The sequence below is a fragment of the Dipodomys merriami genome, unplaced genomic scaffold (genome assembly GCF_024711535.1).
Source record: "Dipodomys merriami isolate MVZ:Mamm:240054 unplaced genomic scaffold, mDipMer1.0.p SCAF_22, whole genome shotgun sequence".
Taxonomy (NCBI): domain Eukaryota; kingdom Metazoa; phylum Chordata; class Mammalia; order Rodentia; family Heteromyidae; genus Dipodomys; species Dipodomys merriami.
In genome coordinates, this window is record NW_027203604.1 from 12644502 (window position 1) to 12661116 (window position 16615).

The following is a 16615-nucleotide window of genomic DNA, read 5'->3' on the forward strand; positions in this document are numbered from 1 at the left end:
AGTTCGATTCCTCAGCACCACATAAGCAGAAAAGGCCAGAAGTGGTGCTGTGGTGATAAAGTGCTAGCCTTGAGCTGAAGAGCTCAGGGACGGTACCCAGGCCCAGAGTTCAGGCCCCACAACCGACCAAAAAACAAACAAACAAACAAACAAAAAAATAGGAAATATCAGGCCTTGAGCTAAAAAAAAAAAGTATCAGCCAGGCAGCAATGGCTCATGTCTATAATCCTGCTATTCAGGAGGCTGAGATCTGAGTATCACAGTCAAAATCAGCCAGCCCAAGAAGGAAAAGTCTTTAAGACTCTTAACTTCATTAAAATAAACAACAACAACAACAAAGCCAGAAGTGGAGTTGTGGCTGAACTGGTAGAGCACTAGCCTTGAGTAACAGAAGCTCAGGCACAGTGCGCAAGCCCTGATGCATGTGCACACATGCACACACGCACACGCAAACACGCAAGCAAACACACACACACACACACACACACACACACACACACACACACACACACACACACACACACACACACACACACACACACACACACACACACACACACACACACACACACACACACACACACAAAATCAAATCTAGTTTCAGTAGGCCTAAGTATTCTACAATTTATACTGGACAGGCTAACAATACGCCTGGTTAAAAGAATGTTAAAATCACTTAGAAATTTCTGAGTACTGATGGCTCACACTCTGAAGTTGTGGTTCAAAGCTGGCCCAGGCTGAAAAGTCTGAGACTCTTATCTTTAGCCTGCAAAAATGCTGAACAGGAGGTATGACTCTGGTGTTACCAAGCCATGAGAATAAAAAGTCAAGAGAGAATGAGAGATACCAAGCTTAAACCTCAGTACCAGAAAAACAAAAACACTTAAAAAATAACCTAGAGGTCTTTTTGTCAAGATTTTGTCATCCTATCAGACAGATACCTTAGGGAAAGTTATATATGAAATAGAGGCAGAAACATGAATTACTCATCAACCCTAACCACTAATATCAAATAGATACCCTGCAAGAGCTTTTAGAAACATTCTTCCAAGTTTGTGGGAACATCCTGGGTTTGATCCTAGGATGCACACCTGGGCAGCACTTCTATGAAGTGCTACAGAAGCATCCAGGAACCTGCCTCAGGCAAGGCAGCATGAAAAATACAACAAGACCTGTGAGAAACGTAGTCGGACTTTGGCTGATTTACAAAATGCATCATTACTAGATATCCTAGAAAACAAAGAGTACTTTTGGAGGAAGTTCATGAAATTCTCCAAACTGGAGTCCATAACAGATTTATAACATTCTAAGTCTCTCTATATATAGTGAAGCATTTTACAACAAGATAATCTGGCTAGAACAGGATAATACTGCAAAAGAGAGTATCCTAAAGCAGAGGAGAAAACTAAGGAGAAATATGAGTAACAAGCAACAACAGCTATTAAATTCAATACAAGCAGTTTTGTCTACCAATCATTCATTCAAATGTTTACTAAGTGTCTGCCATAAGACATCTGGGAAGTCAAAAGGTGAAGACAGTAAGTTACTATTTTCTTTAGTATTAGAAGAGGATTATTGAAGAAAATGTTAAACGTTTAGGAAACCAGTATGCATTCATGTGTCCACATTTAACACAAAATGAGTAATATAAATACAAATGTACTTCAATCCTTGGTGGCTCTTGAACTGTCAAGATTTCATAGTTTGATTTAGGCTTTTCTTTCTTTTTCTTATTCTTTCTGGAAGCTTCTTTCTTTTCAAGGTCATCACCTTGTGATGCTTTAGACTAGAAAAATAAAAGCAAAATTAGTGAGATTTTGGAGCACTCAATAGGATCTTCACTATTATGTTTTAGATACCAATTGTAGGTGCTAAAATTAAGATTATCAGTCCCATGGCAACCGTAGTCAAAATAAGGCTTCTCTTCCCCTACTTCTGAAAAGCTACTGTTCACACAGTAGAACAATTCTGAAAAGAAAAACATCTGGTACTACCACATGGATTGCTCAATTCCTTCTGAAATCTGGTGGCTGGATATGTCTAAGCTTTCACCTTGAAATAATCAGGCAACAATCAGTAGTACCAACCTCTGTTCTCTCACACATCATACCACTACTGTCAGTACATCAAGAAGGTACCCCTGATCTGTCTATGAACAGAATCACCCTAAAGCATCTGATCAGACTCAAGTCTAGTCCCCAATTAAACTGAACTTGCCACTCCCTTCGGCCCTTCAAATCAAGCCTTTCCTCAGTAAGGGCAGATGTGTTGTGTCCTCAGGGCCTTTGCAGCTAACACCCACACTGGGCTAAATCTGCTCCCTCACTGTGCCAAGTCACCTCATTTCCAGCAAGCTCCTCCCTCTCTGTGGGCCTCTCCCTCTGAGCTTGCCTGGTTTTTTCTTAAGAGCACTCACCACTCTTGAACTATTCTAAATCTGTGCATCTGTTAAGTTTTTCTCTATTACATTAGGATCTTGATCTAAAAGGGCTAGGCCTTGTTAAGTTTGAGTCTTCTTTTCCTCACCCAGAAAGGGGGGTATAAATTCCCCCCAGGTTCAGTAGGTATAAAAAGAATGAGTTTTCTCCATGACCTAGAAGAGCTAATCCAGTTTCTTAAGTGAAAATCTGTCTTTTCTTAAAAGAAAAGATAAATGTTAAGGATGTCTATAGAGTGATCATATTTTGTTTTAAAGAATTAGAAATTTTGGGGCTGGGAATGTGGCTTAGTGCTACAGTGTTTGTGTAGCATGTGTGAAGCCCTGGGTTTGATTTCTCAGTACTACAAAAACAGATAAAGCCAGACTGGCGCTGTGGCTCAAGTGGTAGAGTGCTAGCCTTGAGCAAAAGCAGCTCAGGGACAGTGCCCAGGCCCTGAGTTCAAGTCCCAGAACTGGAAAATTAGCCGAGTATCCGTGGATTTCATCTATATTCCTAGCTACTTAGGAGGCTGAGACATAAGGATCACAAATTGAAGCCAGCCTGCAAGAGGAAGCCCATGAGAATCTTATTTCCAATTAACTACCAAAAAGCTAGTAGTGGAACTGTGGCTCAAGCGGTAGTGCACTAGCCTTGAGCAAAACAGCTCAGGGACAGCACTTAGGCCCTTAGTTCAACCCCCAGTACAAGCACCAAAAAAAAAAAAAAAAAGGAAGAAAGAATGAAAAGAAAAAGAAAAAATTACAAAAACATGGCTGTAGAGCACAGCCTAGCATACTAAAAGCCACAGGTTCCATCTCTGGTCTACAGGAGAAAACAATAAAAAGCTAGAGGGAGATAGGTAAAAACATAAAGAAATTTAGAAAAGCAAAACAGAACTCCCTGTCCTATCAATCTGTTGTATTTTCATAAGTGTGACGAAGAACATATAGATGTATAGTAAACTGCTAATGCAGGCTTTCCTGAGGGTTAGCAATCAAGAGGCAAAGGGAGATCTGGGAGGCTGGGGATCTGGGTTCAAGTCCCAGCACCAAAGTAAAACAATAAATCCTTATAGTGTTATTTATCATTTATGCAAAAAAGTTTAACAGTAGAGTTTTAAAAGAATAAGCCAGGGGCTGAGAAGGTGGCTCAGTGGTAGAGTGCTTGCCTTGCATGCATGAGGCCCTGGGTTCGATTCCTCAGCACTATATAAGCAAAAAGAAAAAAGCCAGAAGTGGTGCTGTGGCTCAAGTGATAGAGCGCTAGCTTTGAGCTGAAGAGCTGAGGGACAGCGCCCAGGCTGAGTTCAGGCCCCACAACCAGACCCCAAAAAATAAAAAATTTTAAAAAATAAAAGAATAAGCCATTATAGTTTTATTCCAATTGTATATAAAAACATCTGGATTATGAGAGATCTTCATATTCTTATTTTAGAATTTTCCTAAAACACTTTCCTTACACCTATAAAATTTCTTTTAAAGATTCTAAGAAGTAGAGCAAAGCCTGTTAATTCTATAGGTATTAGGAAATTGGACAACAACTGGGAAGTCTCAACTAAAGAACTAGGCAGAGGGCTTTTGTTACTGCCTGTACTCAGTCACTGATGCAGAGTTCTCAACACAGAGTAGTGTGAACAAACACATCTTACTTTGCTGTACTTTCCCTGGATTACAGAATCAAACACATACCTATGGCTACCATACCAATGGATACCAAAAAGCATTTCCATGCTCAAATGGATTGCACATACTACACTAAAGATATACCATATTTCAATCTAATGCATCCACCTAACATGAAATTCAAGAATATCTAGACTGGGACTGAGAGTGTAGCTCTGTGTTAGAGTACTTGCCTAGGTAGGTGAGACCCTAGATTCAATCTCCAGCTTCATAAAAAAATAATAATAAAATGAAATTTAAAATTCAAAAAAATTAAAAATTAGAAGTTTAAAAAACCAGTTGGGCACCATTTGGCTCACGCCTGTTAATCCTAGGCTGAGATCTGAGGATCGCAGTTCAAAGCCAGCCCAGGCAGAAAAACCCCTGTGAGACTCTTATCTCCAATTAACTAGTCAAAAACTGGAAGTGGTGCTGTGGTCAAGAGGTAGAACGCTCATCTTGAGCACAAAGAGGCACAGGGACAGCACCCAGGCATTGAGTTCAAGCCCTACAACAGGGGGAAAAAATTTTAAAAAGCAAACAAAGAAATAAATCAACAAAGGCTCTTAAAATAGATTCAGAGATTGATAAAATACCTTCTAAAACTACTTAAATGTTCCAGGCACCAGTAGCTCACACCTGTAATCCTAATCAGGAGGTTGTGACCTGAGGTTCATGGCTTGAAGCAAACTCGGGAAGAAAGTCCGTAAGAATCTTATCTCTGATTAACAAAACAAAATTTGGAACTGGAACTATGGCTCAAGTGGTAGAGTACCCGCCTTGGGTGAAAAAGCTAAGGAATCATGCCTAGTTCCTGAGTTCAAGCCCCAGTATCAGCACAAAATAAGATATAATACATATTACATATCTTATAATATATATTAATATATGTAATATATGTTAATCTACCCCAGTATGCTACCCCTTAACAGGTAAATGAACTGCAATTAATTAAAAATCAATACCATATGCCAGGTGATCATAAAATATGGAAGTCAATTATTTTGCTGAACTCTGTACTGGGATAATCATTCAAATTCAATGACAAGAGACTGGGACAAAAGATGCAGCAATTTTTTTACACACTAGAGCATAATTTTCTGCCATCATTTCTTCCTTAAAGCGGTCTAGAGCTGGGGGGAGGGGGCGGGCAGAGGGGTACATTGCTTATCTAGCACATATAAGAACTTGGGCTTGATTCACAGCACAACCCAAAAAAATTCAAAAATAGTTTATGGACCCTTTTTAAGTCTAAATGTACATTATCACTCATACAAAAACTATCTCTTGTAATGGTGACTTAAAGACCCTATGCTTTCTTTTTAAGGTGCGAAGTACAAACTAGACAGTACCGAATAGAATGAAGTACCATCCAAGTTAGGATTCAGACAGAGGAGAGACTGCAGAAGGTCAACATAATAAAATAAAAAGGTGTTTTTTTTTCTTGTTTGTTTACTGTGGTACAGTAAACCTAACATAAAATCTACCATGTTGCCATGTTAGTTCAGAAGCAAGGAATACATGTGCAGCCATTGCTACTCTCCACCTCTAGAGTTTTTCTTTGTCTTGGACAGTTGAACTCTGTCCCCATAAAACATGCATTAGCATTTTTCTCCCCCAGCTCCTGCACCTACCACCTTACTTTCTATCTCTAGTAATGCATACCTTTTTAGCAGGATGATTATGTTTCTCTTTGTTGTAGGAAGGATCTGAAGATAAAACTTCAGATGTCATACTAACATTTTTAGGATCTGTTGATGAAGCAACTGTCTTCAGGTTCATCATGGAAGCAGCATTTTTAGGAGCTGATGATGGCTCTGAAGATAGTGTCTGCCGAACAATGTAACCCATTGGTGTCCAAGATAACTCTGCTCAATGATAACCAAAATTGTTGAACAATCTTAACAGTAAAATAGAAATTTTCTAATTACTCTAACATGCATTACATAAGGAAATGGCTCAGAGCATAACTAAAATTGGACTATTTGCAAAATATCCCCTAGGAAACTACAGACTTCACTAAACTCTTTTTTCTGGGAGCATGCATGCTGAATTTCTTTCCCCCTTAACTTGTATGGTTAATTTTCTTAGAAACTGGCTTTGTAACTTGGGAGAGAGGGTATGCATGTTGGCAGACAAACAATAATTTTAGTTAAAGAACAACAATCCACAGTAACGTCCACATGGTAAACACACGGAATTAAAAAGCTAAAGATCAAATTTTGTCCCTACTAACCTTGACGTGTACCTTTAACATCAGAAGTCAAAGATCACTAGACTTCAGCTACCACAATAACTGGTAATTTATTTCTTTTAGAACACAGGTATAAGTACAGCAACACTACTCCTTAGGTGCCCATGAAACTCTATATATAGACAAAACAAAAGGACATCTATCAGGACATGGGCAGATGAACACCTGTCAGCAGCCTGTGGCACTCCCATTATAGAGCTACAAGTCATCAAAGCTTTGATGGGAGTGAAGAGCTACACTGAAGTACATTATATACCAAACTGAAAACACCAAAGAAAACACACACCAAGGAATAAAGTTGAATTTTCTGCTAGGACAAAATTTCAAAATAAAATTTTCAAAAGTAGGCTGGGAATGTGGCTTAGTGCTTGTCTATCATACATAAAGCCCTGGCTGGGTTTGATTCCTCAGTACCACATAAACAGAAAAAGCCAGAAGTGGAGCTGTGGCTCAAGACATAGAGTACTATCCTTGAGCAAAAGATGCTCAGGGATAGTGTCCAGGCCCTGAGGTCAAGCCCCAGGACTGGCAAAAAAAAAAAAATTCAAAGTAAAATCGAGTGAATTCTTCCTGAATATAATACTTCTTGGCCAGGATTCTCTGACAGTGTTTGCTGCCTTACTTTCCTGATGAATTTCTCACTCCTTTGTACCATGTTTTTCCGAAGACTACCTGATGTTCATGACAGTACAGTAACAAAATACCAAAGCAGATCTGCAAGGTTGCAAGTTAAAATGCTGCAAAGAACTAGGCACTGGTGGCTCATGCCTGTAATCCTAGCTACTCAGGAAGCTGAGATATGAGGATCACAGTTTCAAGCCAGCCCCAGCAGGAAAGTCCATGAGACTCATCCCCGATTAACCACCAGAAAAATGGAAGTAGAACTGTGGCTTAAAGTGGTAGAACACTAGCCTTGAGGGAAAAGCTCAGGGACAGCACTCAGGCACCAAGTTCAAGCCCAACAACTGACAAAAGAAAAAAAAGCAATAAAGACTGCTCTCACTAGTTTTTAAATCTTAGAAAAGCATTATTTTTCACAAAGACAGGTTATATTCAAATGTAATGCACATATTATCATGTGAGTACTGAATAATTTTGTTTAAAGGCCTGAGGAGGTACTAAGACCAACTTCTGAAAATAGATAATACTGCAGTAGCCATTTCTGAATTCATAAAATTCTCACTTATGGACTTACCCTTCATTTAGAATTCTGATCTCTTACTTTATTCTTTTTGTGCATGAGTCTGGGATCTCATTCAATTTTCTAAACTAACAGTGACAGTTTGCCCACAATTAATTAGCTACCTTAAAGAAGGCTTTCAAACAAAAATTATTTAATTACACTAGAGTTAAAAATGAGCTCTGAGACTATATTGACTCATTTTTTAAAAATATTTTTGTGGCACTCTTACCTCCTGCGCATGAAGGGGAATTCGTAGCAGCAGCAGTTACAGGTTTATCTGGATTGTTTTTCACCACTACTTCACCCTTAAAAAAAAAAGTAAGGGTTGGAGGTGTGGTTCGGGTGATAGTGCAACAGCTAATGAATAACAGCATCAGAGGAAGAGTTCGCATCCCAGTCTCAGACAAAAATAAAATGTTATTAGGGAAATGCAAATTACAACAATCATGAAGTACCACTACAAATCTTAGAATGGCCAAAATACAGATGAACACTGACATCACTGGACAATGGAAAAGAGGAGGGGCACTGCAGATGAGAATGCAAAATGGTACAGGCACTCTGACAGACAGCTGGCAATTTCTTACAAGTGAGCTAACAAGCCTTGAAAACATATGGATTGTGTTAAATGAATATTCCTAAGAGAATTCAGAAGCCAGTCAGAAAGGACCCTATATTAAATGACTCCAACATTCTAGAAAAGGCAAAACTGTGAAGAAAAAACCCCCACAAAATTGGTCACTGAAAGCACTGGGGAAGCTACATGGATGTTCAGGGCAGTGATATGACTTCTATAGGATAGTAGAATGATGATACATATCACTGTACACTTGTCTAAATCCACAAAATGTATACCACCAACAGTGGACCCTAAATTATGACCAATAGATGATAATGACAAGTCCATGAAGGTTCATCAATTGTAACAACTAACATCATGGGACACTGGGTAGGGTCTAGGGTGGGAAGAGAGCTATACAGTTGCCCTTGCTTTTCTTAAAATCTGAAAACATGGTAAATAGAAATTATAAATACAAAAGTACATAATATGGAAAGCTACATTACTCCTTTCCATCAAATCTCACTCAGTATATACAACTTAGATAATATCCTTTTACTAGCCAGGAGCTGGTGGCTCACACCTGTAATCCTAGATATTCAGGAAGCTGTGATTTGAGGATCCCTGTTCAAAGCCAGCTCAGACAGGAAAGTCAAGTCCATGAGACTCTTATCTCCTGAAAGCCAGAAGTGGCTCTGTGGCTCAAGTGGTAGAGTTCTCGCCTTGAGCTGAAGAGCTCAGAGACAGCATCCAGGCCCAGAGTTCAAGTCCCACAACGGACAAAAAATAATAGTAATAATAATAATATCCTTTTTCGTTGCCAATGATATAAATGTAGATTGTTTGTGTGTCCATTGGATTACAAACTTTATTAAAAAATACAAAACACAAAAAAATAAATAAATAAATAAATGTAGATTGTTTCTACATACTTATGTAGGTTGTTGTTGTTGTTTTACTTCTTGAAACAAGGTCTCATTATGTAGCCTAGGCTGGCCTTCAATTTTTAATCTTCCTGTCTCATTCTCCCAAGTGCTAGGATTACAGGCATGTGCCACCATGCTCACACTTGTCCAACATCTGAAAGGCTAATGTGCAACTTTTGAAAAACAATTTCAGCTGGAGGCATAGCTCAAACAGTAAAACACTTGCCTATCAAGTGGAAAACTGGGTTCATTCCTCAGCACTCAACAAAAACAAAAAACAAAAAAGAAATAATAGAAAGCCAACTTCAAGCAACTATATTTTCTTATACATAATTCCAGATAGGGAGGCAAATCACAAGTAACTCATTTTCCATAAAAAAGATGAACAAAGTCCACAACATTCCTATTTATTTATTTGTCAGTCATGGGGCTTGAACTCTGGGCTTGGGTGCTGTCCCTATGCTCTTCAGCTCAAGACCAGTGCTCTACCGCTTGAGCCACAGCACCACTTCCAGTTTTCTGGTGGTTTATTGGAGATGAGTCTCACAGACTTTCCTGCCCAGGCTGGTTTTGAACTGTGATCCTCAGATGTCAGCCTCCTGAGTAGCTAGGATTACAGATGTGAGCCACTGGCACCCAGCAACATTCCTATTTAATAGGTGACTTTGACACAGCAAGTCAGTCATGCTTCTGCTTTCCCATGAGTGCCCATTGAAGCAGCTGGCCCAGCACTCTGCACTCTTCTGTGTGGTGCTCACATAAAGTCCATTCAGCCACTGAACATCCTAGCACAGGGCAGGAAGCAGCTACAATCTATGGTAGACTGCAATTTTCATTCAACCCTCAGCAAAATGAAAGCACCAATTAGGGTAACTTTTACTTAATCTGCTGTGTTATTAAAAGACAAAGATATACTTTGTCAGGTGCTGTGGCTCACACCTTTAATTCTAGCTACTCAAGAGGCCAAAATCTGAGGATAATGGTTCAAAGTCAGCCAGGGCAGGAAAGTCCAAGACTTACCTCCAATAAACTACCCTCCCACCCCCACAAAAAAAAAAAAAAAAAAAAAGTGGAGCAAGCTATGTCTCAAGTGGTAGAAAAAAAAATAAGCTCAGGAATAGCACCCAGACCCTGAGTTCAAGCCCCAGGACTAGTACAAAAAATAAATAAGTAAATAAATAGAGATATAATTAAAAAGTTGAGAACAACTCAGAAGTTCCATCATGCAGTTTTAAATATTTCTTCAAGTCTTTTCCTCTGTATCAGAAAAAATACTGTCAGAATATAATGCTGGAAATACCATGTTTAAAACAGACTGTCAAAGAACCCAGACTGAAAGAATCTTCTCTTTCTGCAGCACTATAATTTTGAGCCACCAAATAAAAAGGAGCACACTAGACACAGTGCAGTTGCACTGGATGTTCTAACCTCATGAACAGTGAAGGTCAGCTAAGTACATTAGAAAAGGCTTCTCCTTAACACCTCCTCCAAGCAAAATGGACTTCAAGCCCACAGCAGAATTTAAGATGCTCTGTTTGAAGTGATACAAACAAAAGGCTATGTACTTGTGGGGTGTGAAGGGGAGGGCAGACAGACCCCCTTCAATTACCTCTGATACTGCTGCATCTGGTTTTCGTACTTCTCCTACATGGGAAATGTCAGTTGTGGCAGAGCGGAGAGGTCCCCACCTGGTTTGCTTTTGTATCTCTGACACACTGTTGTTCTCAGGACCCTGCAATTCAGGAAAATCCAGTCTGCTAAATTCAAACTCCGGTTTGGAGGTAGAAGTATTTTTTGCATTCATTCTGGATTTCCTGTCTGTTCGTTTATGATAACCATCTATAATGACAGAATGGAAAATAAAGGTAAAAATCAAGATCTAGCTTGATGCCCAGTACTTCAGCTTAAATTTCAGAGTACAAAGTCCATGTTATTTGATAGATCAGGCTGTTATCAAAAGATCTGACTGCTGCTGATGTTGTTAACCTTCTTCTTAATAGTATAGAGCACAAACGACCAGAAGCACCATGCAGAAAACCCAAAATATAGACTGCAAATATTAAAAGTAAGTCTAAAACTGATAAAATAGTTGCCACATACAATTATACAGCTGAATATTATATTCATAATATATATCTTACAATTTTATAAATTTAGAAATTTTGTTGGAAATGTCTTGGGATATTGGGGTGGGTATCCTATACAAATGAGAACATCAACTTGAAAGGAAGTCAGCAAAACAAAGTTTAAGATTACATCTGCAGAAGGGCATTCATTACTACTGACAGGAAGCCAACTAGGCAAGTGGGCTGAGTTGGCACAGGTTTTAATGTATGTAGGTATACAACCTTAAGTGATTGGCTACCTTGAAAGGAGTTAAAAGTTTATCAAGCAATTTACCAAAATCAGGACACCTGGCCAGATTGCCAGAAAAATGTTAATCAGCTGGAGCTCTACACTTGAGCTACACCTCCAGTGCCCAGAAAAACAATTCTTATAACAGAATATGGTTTAACTCAAATGGTTCTTCCAAGTTGGTTGCTACTTTGAAATGGCAGTGCTTATGTCAAGTAACCACTTTGAAAAAAAAAAATTTCAATCCATACAATTCTAACAAATATCCTGGTAAGTTACAATCTACTTTCAGTATGTTGACACAAACTGGATGAAGGTGACATAATACAGCTTCTTTCCCATCTTTTCTCCTGAAATGAGAGAGATAAATTGGCACCACTGGCTCACACCTATATTCCTAGCTACTCAGCAGGCTGAGAGCTAAGGACCGTGCGTGGTTCAAAGCTAGCCTGAGCAGAAAAATCCAGGAGACTCATTTCCAATTAATCAGCAAAGAGCCAGAGGTGGACCGATAGCTTAAATGTTACAGCACTAGCCTTGGTTGAAAAAGCTAAGAGAGGCTGGGAAGGTGGCTCAGTGGTAGAGCGCTTGCCTTGCATGCCAGAGGCCCTGGGTTCGATTCCTCAGCACCACATAAGCAAAAAGAAAAAAGCCGGAAGTGGCGCTGTGGCTCAAGTGGGAGAGCGCTAGCCTTGAGCTGAAGAGCTGAGGGACAGCGCCCAGGCCCAGAGTACAGGCCTCACGACCGGACCCAAAAAAAAAAAAAGAAAAAGAAAAAGCTAAGAGATAGCACCTTTAGCTTAGTGCCTGGTACAAGCCCAGAACCTCCCTGCTTTCCTTCCTAAACACAAAGCAATAGATGAGGTGGGCTGTGCCTTCTCATGGGAGTGGGAGGTCACCGTTACTGTGGTACTAATTAAATTTTCCTTTCCACTTTCTATGTGCCAGTTAGTCTGAGTTCTAACTCACTAATATAAATTAGTAAGTTACATAGATAATGAAAGTTATCAAACTGAACTTGTAAATACACAGACAAAAAAAAAAAATGTCGCCAGGGATACAGCCCAGTTGTAAAGTTGTTTGCCTAGCAGGCTCAAGATTCTGGGTTTAAGCTGGGTGCCGGTGGCTCATGCCTGTAATCCTACTCAGGAGGCTGAGATCTGAGGACTGAGGTTCAAAGCCAGCCCGGGCAGGAAAGTCCATGAGACTCTTATCTCCAATAAATCACTAGAAAACCGGAAGTGGCGCTGTGGCTCAAGCGGTAGAGCGCTCGCCTTGAGCTGAAGAGCACAGGGACAGCGCCCAAGCCCAGAGTTCAAGCCCCATGTCCGACCAAAAAAACAAACAAACAAAAGATTCTGGGCTTAGGCCTCGGCAGAATTTAAAATAAAAAAGAAAAAGAAATAGCTTTTGCCAGGCAAGATAGCATACACCTGTAATCCCAGCACTCAGGAAGCTGAGACAAAGATCATGAGTTGGAGGCTAGCTGGAACTACATAGTGAGACTCAAAAAACTAAAACACAACAAAAAAAATGACATCATGTAAAATCACTTTCAACTAGACTGGAACATAATTTTGCAAGTCCAGAGTAGACATAACTTATGGCAAAAGAGAAATGGTGACTTATTGGCATTACTTAGGATGGGATTTTCGGCACAAACATTCTTACCTACTAAAAGTTTTCCACAAAAAAAACAGATAAGATCCTTATGAATAAACACAGTGAAATATAGTACAAAGAATATAGCTATGATCTGTTCTTAGTCTATGGTTTGAAGCTTGCAGGTATCACTTCCTTGCTATGATTTCAGACAAGTTCTTCATATATAAAGGACCTAAGGCCACAATGCAGCACACACAATGTAATCCCCTGCCTGAGATTAAAGGTTTCCACAGTCTCAGAGGAAGTCTAATGTCTTTGGTTATGCTGGGCTCTAGGTCTCATTTCTTAGAGCAGTCATGATGAACAAATTGACAGAAACCTGTTTCTAGGATAGATCAGACAGTTGATGTTATACTATTAGGCTTATTTTTACCTGATTTCAAACTATTTTCAGCATGAATGGACAGATGTGAACCTTTAGTTGACTTTAACTCAGATGATACACTGTCAGTCCTTTTATTGTTAAACTTTTGCTCATCATATGTTTTTCTCTCATCATAGGATTTTTTCTGCAGGAGAAAAAACAACATGAAGTAAGAAAAATACCACAATTTAAAAAAAAACATTAAAAACCACAAATTAGTAACTGTTCATCACAAATTATTTAAGAAGACAGGCTAAACCATTTTTTCAAATGTTTATATATCACAAAAAGATAAACAATGCTTAAAAATGCAAAAACTTCAACTCTTTATATTTTAAATATTAAAAGTACAAAATCAATGAGACAGTAAAACCACAGCATTTCCTCACCTTAAACACTTTTGTTTCCTGTGGGAGAGAGCACATGTGCTCATTTCTGGGCTTCTCTGACTGAAAACCTCGGTAACAATTAGGTCGATTGTAATCATAACGGGAGGCAGGCACTGCGCAAACATTCTGTGCAGGCTCAAGGGTGTAAGGAGAATAGGCATATGGATGGAGAGTTAGCTCAGAAGATAAATACTGGGGTGGAAATGTTGAAGTTCCAAAGGCCAAATCTTCAGTATACATTTTCTGTCTAAAAGGTATAAATTTTAGTTGCAGATTTTATGACACAAACCAACAAACTTAATTTTTATAGTATTTAAAGTCTTATCATATAAGATTATTAGCTAGATCATTCAAATATTGAAAAAATCCTCATTAAAAAAGCAAAATGTTCAAGATAAATGTACTCATAAACTGACATGCTGAATCAAAACCTCTTTGTACTTAAAAGATAAAAAAAAATTAAGGCAAAATGATACCACTTTCTCTTTGCCAAGAAAGATGCTCACCTAGTTTCTCTTTTAAAATTAATAAGCCACAGTCTATAAGCAATGTCAACAAACCAGAAAATGCCCAGCAGAATTTAACATCCATCTGGTGTCTAGTACTTGAGTATGCTTCTCTCTGTAACTCTGGACAAAATGATCAAAGACCATCATCATTCCCTTTGCCGGAGAGCTGAACAAGAGCTTGCACAGCCTCTCTCCAAGAAAGCCAGGCTCCTATTGCCATTTTTCTCCAGCCTTTCTCTGTTCCAAGTTCAACACAACATTCTACAGTTCTTAGTGAGGGCTAAAGTAAAAAGGGAACATTCCATGGCATGGAGACCAGCAATAATACTCCCACAGACAACAAGGGCACCATCCTTTATTTATTTAGTTACTATTTTTTAAATTGTTATAAAGGTGATGTATGGAGGGTTACAATTATGTGTCAGGTAAAGAGCCTATTTTTTTAAGTTTAATTGTTATTATAAAGGTGATGTATAGAAGGGTTACAGTTACGTAAGTCAGGAAAAGAACACATTTCTTTTTGAACAATGTCACCTCTTCCCTTATTCTCTCCCAGTTTTCCCTTCCTGTCCCCACTCACAAGTTGTATAGTTCATTTTCAACTTAGTATCTAGTGAATACCACTGCTGGATTTGTTCACCCTTTGTCTTTGCAGTTCTGGGGCACCATCTTTCAATACTATTCTATTGTCTCAATTTCTTCAAGCTGGTAGACTAAACCAAAATGTTGAACAAATGGTTGAAGACTGTAGGTTTCAGCTATTTTCCAATGAAAGCTGACACAATGACAAAATGCTAAGTGGTTAAATATAGTTAAAATACAAATCACAGCCTCCTCATCCTCACAAATAAGCAAGGTACATATTCCTGTGAACTTCCAGAGCTATACTAAGACACACTGGTATACTCCAAGCTTAAGCATGACATATCTGTGTGATTATATAATATTTTATGACAAACATATCTTTTCAGATCTTTTGCTTCTAGGCAACTAATTCTAATAATGCAACATTCTTAAGACCCACACAAAACCTCCTTCAATGACTTTTTTCTGTCCTAAACAACACCTGCCCTTGTGTTACTCCTAACCTATCCTAACAGATAGGTTCCTACTGGAATCTATCCAAACATTTAATCTACTCTTCCCTAAAAATTGAACCAGAACACAGTCATTATCATAAATACCATTTTAAAAGACCACCATGTTTCCTACTTCCTACCTAGTAAACCTAAAGTTTTCAGCTGTATTGCGTAGATTTCCGATCTATCTAGCCCATATGCTAGTTCACCAAATATTTCCCTACTTCCTACCCAGCAAATCAAAGTTTCAGCTGTAACTGCTTACAGTTTTCCATCTATGATACGCCATGTGCTAATTCTTCTAATTAGTTGTAACATATTCATCAGTTGCTCTTTTTTTGAAATTACCACAGAATATTGCAAGATGCTTGAAGGAAAAAAAAACAAACTCTTGCCAACAGAAGTAGTAGTTTTGGAGGATACTAAACTTAAGCCAAAAAAAACCCTAAATGCTAATTCTATCTCTTGGGAAGCAATGCAGTCTCCATTTATCTTGGCCTAAAGTAACACATTAAGGGAAATGATAGGAAGAGCTCCACTTTTCAACATCAAGTACAGATAAGCTGTGCTACTGGTTTAAGACGCTTTTCAGCTGGACAGCATTTCCTATCTACAGAATTTTTAATACGGTAGCTTTGGTTAATCATCATTAAATTCAAGAAAATAAGCCAACTGAGTCTCTAACATAAGGCAAGGCATTTAGAAAAATACATACTCAGTGACAGGTGGTTCCTGCACAAATGGGTAGTACGTGGCTGCGCAGCTAGGGAAGACACAAGCTTCTGAGGACTCTGACCATGCCGCAGTGAGCCCAGCAAATTTGGGGACAAATGGTTTCACATCTGCTGATAGCTTGACGCTGTCCTGAGGGGGAAAAAAGCGGGGGGATTGGGCTACATACACTGAGAGAAACAATTTTAAAAAACTAAGAGGGGCTCCATTCAAACAGCTCCAGTGCTATTTAAAGACTTCTATAAAGTGAAACTGTGATTTTGTTGTTTAACAATTTCACAATTTCTCTCCCAACACCTCAGTAGAAAAAGCAGTCTTTTTAAACTGAAAGCGAAAAGAACTTTTGAATGTTAAGAACAACTAAGTCAAACAGAAGTAATCTATATTATTACATAAGGACTACAGCTGACGTTTCTGTGGGAAACACACATTTATCGATTAGCTTTCATTAGACCTAAGTGGGAACCGAAGACCTACGTCGTTATATACACTCAGCGGGGGCTATTTAACTCACAACTT

The 16615-nt window shown here is 38.8% G+C and overlaps 1 protein-coding gene across 2 annotated transcripts in view; it reads right to left on the bottom strand.

Moving 5' to 3' along the window:
• The window catches only part of Secisbp2 (SECIS binding protein 2), a 37290-nt gene that overhangs the window by 20103 nt on the left and 572 nt on the right, over positions 1-16615 (bottom strand). The window contains exons 2-8 of one of the 2 annotated variants that reach the window (XM_070033344.1): positions 16080-16228; positions 13777-14023; positions 13397-13532; positions 10613-10842; positions 7748-7823; positions 5747-5949; positions 1664-1786 (exon numbers count right to left, since the gene is read on the bottom strand). In XM_070033344.1, coding sequence (XP_069889445.1) covers positions 1664-1786; positions 5747-5949; positions 7748-7823; positions 10613-10842; positions 13397-13532; positions 13777-14023; positions 16080-16228 — 1164 coding nt within the window. The remainder of the gene's footprint in view (positions 1-1663; positions 1787-5746; positions 5950-7747; positions 7824-10612; positions 10843-13396; positions 13533-13776; positions 14024-16079; positions 16229-16615) is intronic. The other variant, XM_070033345.1, reaches the window with a different exon arrangement.